The 13,403-nt window shown below is 54.5% G+C and overlaps 1 protein-coding gene across 1 annotated transcript in view; it reads right to left on the reverse strand.

Annotated features, from left to right (window-relative positions):
- Positions 1-13,403, reverse strand: part of LOC142188658 (ankyrin repeat and SOCS box protein 10-like) — a gene marked incomplete at its 3' end in the record, with an annotated part of 29,934 nt that overhangs the window by 12,339 nt on the left and 4,192 nt on the right. The window contains exon 4 of the mRNA XM_075261902.1: positions 11,235-11,348. Coding sequence (XP_075118003.1) covers positions 11,235-11,348 — 114 coding nt within the window. The remainder of the gene's footprint in view (positions 1-11,234; positions 11,349-13,403) is intronic.

A 13,403-nucleotide genomic window follows, 5' to 3' on the forward strand; every position in this document is an offset into this window, starting at 1 on the left:
TCGTACCGGCTCAGAGAGGAGAGGTCCCCAAGAGAATACTACTACTACTACCACCATCACACCGGCTCAGAGAGGAAAGGTCCCCAAGAGAATACTACTACTACCACCATCATCACACCGGCTCAGAGAGGAGAGGTCCCCAAGAGAATACTACTACCACCACCATCACACCGGCTCAGAGAGGAGAGGTCCCCAAGAGAATACTACTACCACCATCGTACCGGCTCAGAGAGTAAGAGGTCCCCAAGAGAATACTACTACTACCACCATCACACCGGCTCAGAGGGGAGAGGTCCCCAAGAGAATACTACTACCACCACCATCACACCGGATCAGAGAGGAGAGGTCCCCAAGAGAATACTACTACCACCATCACACTGGCTCAGAGAGGAGAGGTCCCCAAGAGAATACTACTACCACCACCATCACACCGGCTCAGAGAGGAGAGGTCCCCAAGAGAATACTACTACCACCATCACACCGGCTCAGAGAGAAGAGGTCCCCAAGAGAATACTACTACTACCACCATCATCACACCGGCTCAGAGAGGAGAGGTCCCCAAGAGAATACTACTACCACCACCATCACACCGGCTCAGAGAGAAGAGGTCCCCAAGAGAATACTACTACTACCACCATCGTACCGGCTCAGAGAGGAGAGGTCCCCAAGGGAATACTACTACTACCACCACCATCACACCGGCTCAGAGGGGAGAGGTCCCCAAGAGAATACTACTACTACCACCATCACACCGGCTCAGAGAGTAAGAGGTCCCCAAGAGAATACTACTACTACCACCATCACACCGGCTCAGAGGGGAGAGGTCCCCAAGGGAATACTACTACTACCACCACCATCACACCGGCTCAGAGGGGAGAGGTCCCCAAGAGAATACTACTACTACCACCACCATCACACCGGCTCAGAAAGAAGAGGTCCCCAAGAGAATACTACTACTACCACCACCATCACACCGGCTCAGAGGGGAGAGGTCCCCAAGGGAATACTACTACTACCACCACCATCACACCGGCTCAGAGAGGAGAGGTCCCCAAGAGAATACTACTACTACCACCATCACACCGGCTCAGAGAGTAAGAGGTCCCCAAGAGAATACTACTACTACCACCATCGTACCGGCTCAGAGAGGAGAGGTCCCCAAGAGAATACTACTACTACCACCATCACACCGGCTCAGAGGGGAGAGGTCCCCAAGAGAATACTACTACTACCACCACCATCACACCGGCTCAGAGAGGAGAGGTCCCCAAGGGAATACTACTACTACCACCACCATCACACCGGCTCAGAGAGGAGAGGTCCACAAGAGAATACTACTACTACCACCACCATCACACCGGCTCAGAGAGGAGAGGTCCCCAAGGGAATACTACTACCACCATCGTACCGGCTCAGAGAGGAGAGGTCCCCAAGAGAATACTACCACTACCACCATCACACCGGCTCAGAGAGTAAGAGGTCCCCAAGGAAATACTACTACTACTACCACCATCACACCGGCTCAGAGAGGAGAGGTCCCCAAGGGAATACTACTACTACCACCACCATCACACCGGCTCAGAGAGGAGAGGTCCCCAAGAGAATACTACTACCACCATCGTACCGGCTCAGAGAGGAGAGGTCCCCAAGAGAATACTACTACCACCACCACCATCACACCGGCTCAGAGAGGAGAGGTCCCCAAGAGAATACTACTACTACCACCACCATCACACCGGCTCAGAGAGGAGAGGTCCCCAAGGGAATACTACTACCTCCACCATCACACCGGCTCAGAGGGGAGAGGTCCCCAAGGGAATACTACTACCACCACCATCACACCGGCTCAGAGAGTAAGAGGTCCCCAAGAGAATACTACTACTACCACCACCATCACACGGGCTCAGAGGGGAGAGGTCCCCAAGGGAATACTACTACCACCACCATCACACCGGCTCAGAGAGTAAGAGGTCCCCAAGAGAATACTACTACTACCACCATCACACCAGCTCAGAGAGGAGAGGTCCCCAAGGGAATACTACTACTACCACCATCACACCGGCTCAGAGAGGAGAGGTCCCCAAGAGAATACTACTACTACCACCACCATCGTACCGGCTCAGAGAGGAGAGGTCCCCAAGAGAATACTACTACTACCACCACCATCACACCGGCTCAGAGAGAAGAGGTCCCCAAGGGAATACTACTACTAGCACCACCATCACACCGGCTCAGAGAGGAGAGGTCCCCAAGAGAATACTACTACTACCACCACCATCACACCGGCTCAGAGGGGAGAGGTCCCCAAGAGAATACTACTACTACCACCATCATCACACCGGCTCAGAGAGGAGAGGTCCCCAAGAGAATACTACTACCACCACCATCACACCGGCTCAGAGAGGAGAGGTCCCCAAGAGAATACTACTACCACCATCGTACCGGCTCAGAGAGTAAGAGGTCCCCAAGAGAATACTACTACTACCACCATCACACCGGCTCAGAGGGGAGAGGTCCCCAAGAGAATACTACTACTACCACCACCATCACACCGGCTCAGAGAGGAGAGGTCCCCAAGAGAATACTACTACTACCACCATCATCACACCGGCTCAGAGAGGAGAGGTCCCCAAGAGAATACTACTACCACCATCATACCGGCTCAGAGAGGAGAGGTCCCCAAGAGAATACTACCACTACCACCATCACACCGGCTCAGAGAGTAAGAGGTCCCCAAGAGAATACTACTACCACCATCGTACCGGCTCAGAGAGTAAGAGGTCCCCAAGAGAATACTACTACCACCACCATCACACCGGCTCAGAGAGGAGAGGTCCCCAAGAGAATACTACTACCACCATCGTACCGGCTCAGAGAGTAAGAGGTCCCCAAGAGAATACTACTACTACCACCATCACACCGGCTCAGAGAGAAGAGGTCCCCAAGAGAATACTACTACTACCACCACCATCACACCGGCTCAGAGAGGAGAGGTCCCCAAGAGAATACTACTACCACCACCATCACACCGGCTCAGAGAGAAGAGGTCCCCAAGAGAATACTACTACTACCACCATCGTACCGGCTCAGAGAGGAGAGGTCCCCAAGGGAATACTACTACTACCACCATCACACCGGCTCAGAGGGGAGAGGTCCCCAAGGGAATACTACTACTACCACCACCATCACACCGGCTCAGAGGGGAGAGGTCCCCAAGAGAATACTACTACTACCACCACCATCACACCGGCTCAGAAAGAAGAGGTCCCCAAGAGAATACTACTACTACCACCACCATCACACCGGCTCAGAGAGGAGAGGTCCCCAAGAGAATACTACTACTACCACCACCATCACACCGGCTCAGAGAGGAGAGGTCCCCAAGGGAATACTACTACCACCACCATCACACCGGCTCAGAGAGTAAGAGGTCCCCAAGAGAATACTACTACTACCACCACCATCACACGGGCTCAGAGGGGAGAGGTCCCCAAGGGAATACTACTACCACCACCATCACACCGGCTCAGAGAGTAAGAGGTCCCCAAGAGAATACTACTACTACCACCATCACACCAGCTCAGAGAGGAGAGGTCCCCAAGGGAATACTACTACTACCACCATCACACCGGCTCAGAGAGGAGAGGTCCCCAAGAGAATACTACTACTACCACCACCATCGTACCGGCTCAGAGAGGAGAGGTCCCCAAGAGAATACTACTACTACCACCACCATCACACCGGCTCAGAGAGAAGAGGTCCCCAAGGGAATACTACTACTAGCACCACCATCACACCGGCTCAGAGAGGAGAGGTCCCCAAGAGAATACTACTACTACCACCATCATCACACCGGCTCAGAGGAGAGGTCCCCAAGGGAATACTACTACCACCATCGTACCGGCTCAGAGAGGAGAGGTCCCCAAGAGAATACTACTACTACTACCACCATCACACCGGCTCAGAGAGGAGAGGTCCCCAAGAGAATACTACTACTACCACCATCATCACACCGGCTCAGAGAGGAGAGGTCCCCAAGAGAATACTACTACCACCACCATCACACCGGCTCAGAGAGGAGAGGTCCCCAAGAGAATACTACTACCACCATCGTACCGGCTCAGAGAGTAAGAGGTCCCCAAGAGAATACTACTACTACCACCATCACACCGGCTCAGAGGGGAGAGGTCCCCAAGAGAATACTACTACTACTACCACCATCACACCGGCTCAGAGAGGAGAGGTCCCCAAGAGAATACTACTACTACCACCATCATCACACCGGCTCAGAGAGGAGAGGTCCCCAAGAGAATACTACTACCACCACCATCACACCGGCTCAGAGAGGAGAGGTCCCCAAGAGAATACTACTACCACCATCACACCGGCTCAGAGAGAAGAGGTCCCCAAGAGAATACTACTACTACCACCATCATCACACCGGCTCAGAGAGAAGAGGTCCCCAAGAGAATACTACTACTACCACCATCGTACCGGCTCAGAGAGGAGAGGTCCCCAAGGGAATACTACTACTACCACCATCACACCGGCTCAGAGGGGAGAGGTCCCCAAGGGAATACTACTACTACCACCACCATCACACCGGCTCAGAGGGGAGAGGTCCCCAAGAGAATAATACTACTACCACCACCATCACACCGGCTCAGAAAGAAGAGGTCCCCAAGAGAATACTACTACTACCACCACCATCACACCGGCTCAGAGGGGAGAGGTCCCCAAGGGAATACTACTACTACCACCACCATCACACCGGCTCAGAGAGGAGAGGTCCCCAAGAGAATACTACTACCACCACCATCACACCGGCTCAGAGAGAAGAGGTCCCCAAGAGAATACTACTACCACCACCATCACACCGGCTCAGAGAGGAGAGGTCCCCAAGGGAATACTACTACCACCACCATCACACCGGCTCAGAGGGGAGAGGTCCCCAAGAGAATACTACTACTACCACCACCATCACACCGGCTCAGAGAGGAGAGGTCCCCAAGGGAATACTACTACCACCACCATCACACCGGCTCAGAGGGGAGAGGTCCCCAAGGGAATACTACTACCTCCACCATCACACCGGTTCAGAGGGGAGAGGTCCACAAGGGAATACTACTACTACCACCATCACACCGGCTCAGAGGGGAGAGGTCCCCAAGAGAATACTACTACTACTACCACCATCACACCGGCTCAGAGAGAAGAGGTCCCCAAGAGAATACTACTACTACCACCATCACACCGGCTCAGAGAGGAGAGGTCCCCAAGAGAATACTACTACTACCACCACCATCACACCGGCTCAGAGAGGAGAGGTCCCCAAGAGAATACTACTACTACCACCATCACACCGGGTCAGAGGGGAGAGGTCCCCAAGGGAATACTACTACCTCCACCATCACACCGGCTCAGAGGGGAGAGGTCCACAAGGGAATACTACTACTACCACCACCACCATCGTACCGGCTCAGAGAGGAGAGGTCCCCAAGGGAATACTACTACTACCACCATCGTACCGGCTCAGAGAGGAGAGGTCCCCAAGGAAATACTACTACTACCACCATCACACCGGCTCAGAGGGGAGAGGTCCCCAAGAGAATACTACTACTACCACCATCACACCGGCTCAGAGGGGAGAGGTCCCCAAGGGAATACTACTACTACCACCACCATCACACCGGCTCAGAGGGGAGAGGTCCCCAAGGGAATACTACTACTACCACCATCACACCGGCTCAGAGGGGAGAGGTCCACAAGGGAATACTACTACCACCACCACCACCATCACACCGGCTCAGAGAGGAGAGGTCCCCAAGGGAATACTACTACTACCACCACCATTACACCGGCTCAGAGAGGAGAGGTCCCCAAGAGAATACTACTACCACCACCATCACACCGGCTCAGAGAGAAGAGGTCCCCAAGAGAATACTACTACTACTACCACCATCACACCGGCTCAGAGAGGAGAGGTCCCCAAGAGAATACTACTACCACCACCATCACACCGGCTCAGAGAGGAGAGGTCCCCAAGAGAATACTACTACCACCACCATCACACCGGCTCAGAGAGAAGAGGTCCCCAAGAGAATACTACTACTACCACCACCATCACACCGGCTCAGAGAGGAGAGGTCCCCAAGAGAATACTACTACCACCACCATCACACCGGCTCAGAGAGAAGAGGTCCCCAAGAGAATACTACTACTACCACCATCGTACCGGCTCAGAGAGGAGAGGTCCCCAAGGGAATACTACTACCTCCACCATCACACCGGCTCAGAGGGGAGAGGTCCCCAAGAGAATACTACTACCACCACCATCACACCGGCTCAGAGGGGAGAGGTCCCCAAGGGAATACTACTACTACCACCACCATCACACCGGCTCAGAGAGGAGAGGTCCCCAAGGGAATACTACTACTACCACCACCATCACACCGGCTCAGAGGGGAGAGGTCCCCAAGGGAATACTACTACTACCACCACCATCACACCGGCTCAGAGAGGAGAGGTCCCCAAGAGAATACTACTACTACCACCACCACCATCACACCGGCTCAGAGAGGAGAGGTCCCCAAGGGAATACTACTACCACCACCATCACACCGGCTCAGAGAGAAGAGGTCCCCAAGAGAATACTACTACTACCACCACCATCACACCGGCTCAGAGAGGAGAGGTCCCCAAGAGAATACTACTACTACCACCATCACACCGGGTCAGAGGGGAGAGGTCCCCAAGGGAATACTACTACCTCCACCATCACACCGGCTCAGAGGGGAGAGGTCCACAAGGGAATACTACTACTACCACCATCACACCGGCTCAGAGAGGAGAGGTCCCCAAGAGAATACTACTACTACCACCACCATCACACCAGCTCAGAGAGGAGAGGTCCCCAAGGGAATACTACTACTACCACCACCATCGTACCGGCTCAGAGAGGAGAGGTCCCCAAGGAAATACTACTACTACCACCATCACACCGGCTCAGAGAGGAGAGGTCCCCAAAAGAATACTACTACTACCACCACCATCACACCGGCTCAGAGGGGAGAGGTCCCCAAGGGAATACTACTACTACCACCACCATCACACCGGCTCAGAGAGGAGAGGTCCCCAAGGGAACACTACTACCACCACCATCACACCGGCTCAGAGAGTAAGAGGTCCCCAAGGGAATACTACTACTACCACCATCACACCGGCTCAGAGGGGAGAGGTCCACAAGGGAATACTACTACCACCACCACCACCATCACACCGGCTCAGAGAGGAGAGGTCCCCAAGGGAATACTACTACTACCACCACCATCACACCGGCTCAGAGGGGAAAGGTCCCCAAGGGAATACTACTACCACCACCATCACACCGGCTCAGAGAGGAGAGGTCCCCAAGGGAATACTACTACTACCACCACCATCACACCGGCTCAGAGGGGAGAGGTCCCTAAGAGAATACTACTACTACCACCACCATCACAACGGTGTCTGCGTTCCCTTCTATCGGCACGCTCACGTTCTTGTACACTGTCCATGTGCTCAGGTTCCCCACAATAAGACACTGGTTTTGCCGCCGTCTGCGTTCCCTTCTATCGGCACATTCTTATACACTGTCCATGTGAGCAGGTTCCCCACAATAAGACAGTGGTTTTGCCGCCGTCTGCGTTCCCTTCTATCGGCACGTTCTTGTACACTGTCCATGTGAGCAGGTTCCCCACAATAAGACAGTGGTTTTGCCGCCGTCTGCGTTCCCTTCTATCGGCACGTTCTTGTACACTGTCCATGTGCTCAGGTTCCCCACAATAAGACACTGGTTTTGCCGCCGTCTGCGTTCCCTTCTATCGGCACGCTCTTGTACACTGTCCATGTGCTCAGGTTCCCCACAATAAGACACTGGTTTTGCCGCCGTCTGCGTTCCCTTCTATCGGCACGTTCTTGTACACTGTCCATGTGCTCAGGTTCCCCACAATAAGACACTGGTTTTGCCGCCGTCTGCGTTCCCTTCTATCGGCACGTTCTTATACACTGTCCATGTGCTCAGGTTCCCCACATTAAGACACTGGTTTTGCCGCCGTCTGCGTTCCCTTCTATCGGCACGCTCTTGTACACTGTCCATGTGCTCAGGTTCCCCACAATAAGACACTGGTTTTGCCGCTGTCTGCGTTCCCTTCTATCGGCACGCTCTTGTACACTGTCCATGTGCTCAGGTTCCCCACAATAAGACACTGGTTTTGCCGCTGTCTGCGTTCCCTTCTATCGGCACATTCTTATACACTGTCCATGTGAGCCGATTCCCCACAATAAGACAGTGGTTTTGCCGCCGTCTGCGTTCCCTTCTATCGGCACGTTCTTGTACACTGTCCATGTGAGCCGATTCCCCACAATAAGACAGTGGTTTTGCCGCCGTCTGCGTTCCCTTCTATCGGCACGCTCTTATACACTGTCCATGTGAGCAGGTTCCCCACAATAAGACACTGGTTTTGCCGCCGTCTGCGTTCCCTTCTATCGGCACGCTCACGTTCTTGTACACTGTCCATGTGAGCAGATTCCCCACAATAAGACACTGGTTTTGCCGCCGTCTGCGTTCCCTTCTATCGGCACGCTCACGTTCTTGTACACTGTCCATGTGAGCAGATTCCCCACAATAAGACAGTGGTTTTGCCGCCGTCTGCGTTCCCTTCTATCGGCACGTTCTTGTACACTGTCCATGTGCTCAGGTTCCCCACAATAAGACAGTGGTTTTGCCGCCGTCTGCGTTCCCTTCTATCGGCACGTTCTTGTACACTGTCCATGTGCTCAGGTTCCCCACAATAAGACAGTGGTTTTGCCGCCGTCTGCGTTCCCTTCTATCGGCACGTTCTTGTACACTGTCCATGTGCTCAGGTTCCCCACAATAAGACACTGGTTTTGCCGCCGTCTGCGTTCCCTTCTATCGGCACGTTCTTATACACTGTCCATGTGAGCCGATTCCCCACAATAAGACAGTGGTTTTGCCGCCGTCTGCGTTCCCTTCTATCGGCACGTTCTTGTACACTGTCCATGTGAGCCGATTCCCCACAATAAGACAGTGGTTTTGCCGCCGTCTGCGTTCCCTTCTATCGGCACGTTCTTATACACTGTCCATGTGCTCAGGTTCCCCACAATAAGACACTGGTTTTGCCGCCGTCTGCGTTCCCTTCTATCGGCACGTTCTTGTACACTGTCCATGTGAGCCGATTCCCCACAATAAGACAGTGGTTTTGCCGCCGTCTGCGTTCCCTTCTATCGGCACGTTCTTATACACTGTCCATGTGAGCAGGTTCCCCACAATAAGACACTGGTTTTGCCGCCGTCTGCGTTCCCTTCTATCGGCACGTTCTTATACACTGTCCATGTGAGCAGGTTCAGCATCGGCCTCGGAGTATTTCCTTGTTTCAGAGTCTCTGGAAGTGGAAGGTGGAACTGCCGATTGTTACGAGGCCGGATAGAAATCCACCTTTCTTACCTCGAGTATCCTCAGGACGTCCATCATCGGCCTCAATAGGAGGACTTGCTACAGCCTGATGTGTCAGAAGCATGGTAATACCCAGTGAGGGGGTGAGAGGGGTGCGCCCCAAACCTGAAGGCTGGAAGAGGCGGGGAGGGGGCAGGAGCCACAGCCTGGATTAGAAGCCCCTGTATATTCTGTAAGTCCTCAGTTACTTGTCCCAATACTCGCACATCAGGACGGGCCAGTAAGGAAACAGCTGATGTTACTGACCCGAACCTCCGAGCTCAGGTCTCCAGAAGGTTTCATAGCTCAGGTCTCCAGAAGATTCCACAGCTCAGGTCTCCAGAAGATTCCACAGCTCAGGTCTCCAGAAGATTCCACAGCTCAGGTCTCCAGAAGATTCCACAGCTCAGGTCTCCAGAAGATTCCACAGCTCAGGTCTCCAGAAGATTCCACAGCTCAGGTCTCCAGAAGATTCCACAGCTCAGGTCTCCAGAAGATTCCACAGCTCAGGTCTCCAGAAGATTCCACAGCTCAGGTCTCCAGAAGATTCCACAGCTCAGGTCTCCAGAAGATTCCATAGCTCAGGCTCCAGAAGATTCCACAGCTCAGGTCTCCAGAAGATTCCACAGCTCAGGCTCCAGAAGATTCCATAGCTCAGGTCTCCAGAAGATTCCATAGCTCAGGCTCCAGAAGATTCCATAGCTCAGGTCTCCAGAAGATTCCATAGCTCAGGCTCCAGAAGATTCCATAGCTCAGGCTCCAGAAGATTCCATAGCTCAGGCTCCAGAAGGTTCCATAGCTCAGGCTCCACAATCCTGTTACCAGACACAGACGTGGCCAGATGGAATAAGCCAGGAGCAGGTCAGTACTGAAGAGTAGTGGTCCGAGGAGCGACCTGAGGTGGAGACCACAAGGGTAATACAAGGAGGAGAAAGAGTCTGAGACTGGAACAAGTCACTCCAGCACAGGTTCCACCGCCTCATGGCTGTACCTAGGCCCAGACAGAAACAAGATGGCGTCTCACTGGTACAGAGCGCTCGTCTATGGTACAGGCAAGTCCTAGGATGAACACAGCGGCCTCCAGTGGTGAGGAGAGGAAGTGCAACACTAATTCAGAGTGACAAACAGCGGCCACTGGTGGTAGATCAGCAAAATACAGCCGGATTTTGTCACTCATATTGTGGGATTATTGAATTTGTATTGTGGGATTATTGATTCCGTATTGTGGGATTATTGATTCTCTATTGTGGGATTATTGATCTTGTATTGTGGGTTTATCGATCTTGTATTGTGGGATTATCGATTCTGTATTGTGGGATTATCGATTCTGTATTGTGGGATTATCGATTCTGTATTGTGGGATTATCGATTTTGTATTGTGGGATTATCGATTCTGTATTGTGGGATTATCGATTCTGTATTGTGGGATTATCGATTCTGTATTGTGGGATTATCGATCCTGTATTGTGGGATTATCGATTCTGTATTGTGGGATTATCGATCTTGTATTGTGGGATTATTGATTCCGTAAAGTTTTATATGGTGGGGGGGATATAAACCTTGAGGATTTAGTGTGACTAATATTTCACCTTTTGACTCCACATTTGGGGTTTCCTGGGCGCGGTCGGGGTTCCCCCACACTGCAGGGGCAAAGCGCGGATCTCTGCCATATATTCTAATCTGTGTGTCGCTGATTGATGCCCCGCCCATAAAAGCGCCGTTTTCCTCAGTTCCCCTCACTCACCTGCTGCTCCTCCTCAGGGACAACCTCGGCCCAGTCCTCAGAGCCGCGAACTTTACTGTAAGTGTTCAGCAGAACTTCAACTGTGCGCGGAGAAGAACAGCAGAAACGGAGGACCTGGGGGTGAGAAGAGACAGCAGAGACGTCAGGGGGGCAGAGACAGGAGAGGGGCAGAGACGGAGAGACGTCAGGGGGGCAGAGACAGGAGAGACGTCAGGGGGGCAGAGACAGGAGAGACGTCAGGGGGGCAGAGACAGGAGAGACGTCAGGGGGGCAGAGACAGGAGAGACGTCAGAGGGACAGAGACAGGAGAGACGTCAGGGGGGCAGACAGGAGAGACGTCAGGGGGGCAGAGACAGGAGAGACGTCAGAGGGGCAGAGACAGGAGAGACGTCAGGGGGGCAGAGACAGGAGAGACGTCAGGGGGGCAGAGACAGGAGAGACGTCAGGGGGGCAGAGACAGGAGAGACGTCAGGGGCAGAGACAGGAGAGACGTCAGGGGCAGAGACAGGAGAGACGTCAGAGGGACAGAGACAGGAGAGACGTCAGGGGGGCAGAGACAGCAGAGACGTCAGGGGGAGAGAGACAGGAGAGGGGAAGAGACAGGAGAGGGGAAGAGACAGGAGAGACGTCAGGGGGGCAGAGACAGCAGAGACGTCAGGGGGGCAGAGACAGCAGAGACGTCAGAGGCAGAGACAGGAGAGGGGCAGAGACGGAGAGACGTCAGGGGCAGAGACAGCAGAGACGTCAGAGGGACAGAGACAGGAGAGACGTCAGGGGGGCAGAGACAGGAGAGACGTCAGGGGGGCAGAGACAGGAGAGACGTCAGGGGGGCAGAGACAGGAGAGACGTCAGGGGGGCAGAGACAGGAGAGACGTCAGGGGGGCAGAGACAGGAGAGACGTCAGGGGGGCAGAGACAGGAGAGACGTCAGGGGGGCAGAGACAGGAGAGACGTCAGAGGGGCAGAGACAGGAGAGACGTCAGGGGGGCAGAGACAGGAGAGACGTCAGGGGGGCAGAGACAGGAGAGACGTCAGGGGGGCAGAGACAGGAGAGACGTCAGGGGCAGAGACAGGAGAGACGTCAGGGGCAGAGACAGGAGAGACGTCAGAGGGACAGAGACAGGAGAGACGTCAGGGGGGCAGAGACAGCAGAGACGTCAGGGGGAGAGAGACAGGAGAGGGGAAGAGACAGGAGAGGGGAAGAGACAGGAGAGACGTCAGGGGGGCAGAGACAGCAGAGACGTCAGGGGGGCAGAGACAGCAGAGACGTCAGAGGCAGAGACAGGAGAGGGGCAGAGACGGAGAGACGTCAGGGGCAGAGACAGCAGAGACGTCAGAGGGACAGAGACAGGAGAGACGTCAGGTGGGCAGAGACAGGAGAGACGTCAGGGGGGCAGAGACAGGAGAGACGTCAGGGGGGCAGAGACAGGAGAGACGTCAGGGGGCAGAGACAGGAGAGACGTCAGGGGGGCAGAGACAGGAGAGACGTCAGAGGGACAGAGACAGGAGAGACGTCAGGGGGGCAGAGACAGCAGAGACGTCAGGGGGGCAGAGACAGCAGAGACGTCAGAGGCAGAGACAGGAGAGGGGCAGAGACGGAGAGACGTCAGGGGCAGAGACAGCAGAGACGTCAGAGGGACAGAGACAGGAGAGACGTCAGGTGGGCAGAGACAGGAGAGACGTCAGGGGGGCAGAGACAGGAGAGACGTCAGGGGGGCAGAGACAGGAGAGACGTCAGGGGGCAGAGACAGGAGAGACGTCAGGGGGGCAGAGACAGGAGAGACGTCAGAGGGACAGAGACAGGAGAGACGTCAGGGGGGCAGAGACAGCAGAGACGTCAGGGGGGCAGAGACAGCAGAGACGTCAGAGGCAGAGACAGGAGAGGGGCAGAGACGGAGAGACGTCAGGGGCAGAGACAGCAGAGACGTCAGAGGGACAGAGACAGGAGAGACGTCAGGTGGGCAGAGACAGGAGAGACGTCAGGGGGGCAGAGACAGGAGAGACGTCAGAGGGGCAGAGACAGGAGAGACGTCAGGTGGGCAGAGACAGGAGAGACGTCAGGGGGGCAGAGACAGGAGAGACGTCAGGGGGGCAGAGACAGGAGAGACGTCAGGGGGGCAGAGACAGGAGAGACGTCAGGGGGCAGAGACAGGAGAGACGTCAGGGGGGC

Source organism: Leptodactylus fuscus, unplaced genomic scaffold (assembly GCF_031893055.1).
Source record: "Leptodactylus fuscus isolate aLepFus1 unplaced genomic scaffold, aLepFus1.hap2 HAP2_SCAFFOLD_606, whole genome shotgun sequence".
NCBI lineage: Eukaryota > Metazoa > Chordata > Amphibia > Anura > Leptodactylidae > Leptodactylus > Leptodactylus fuscus.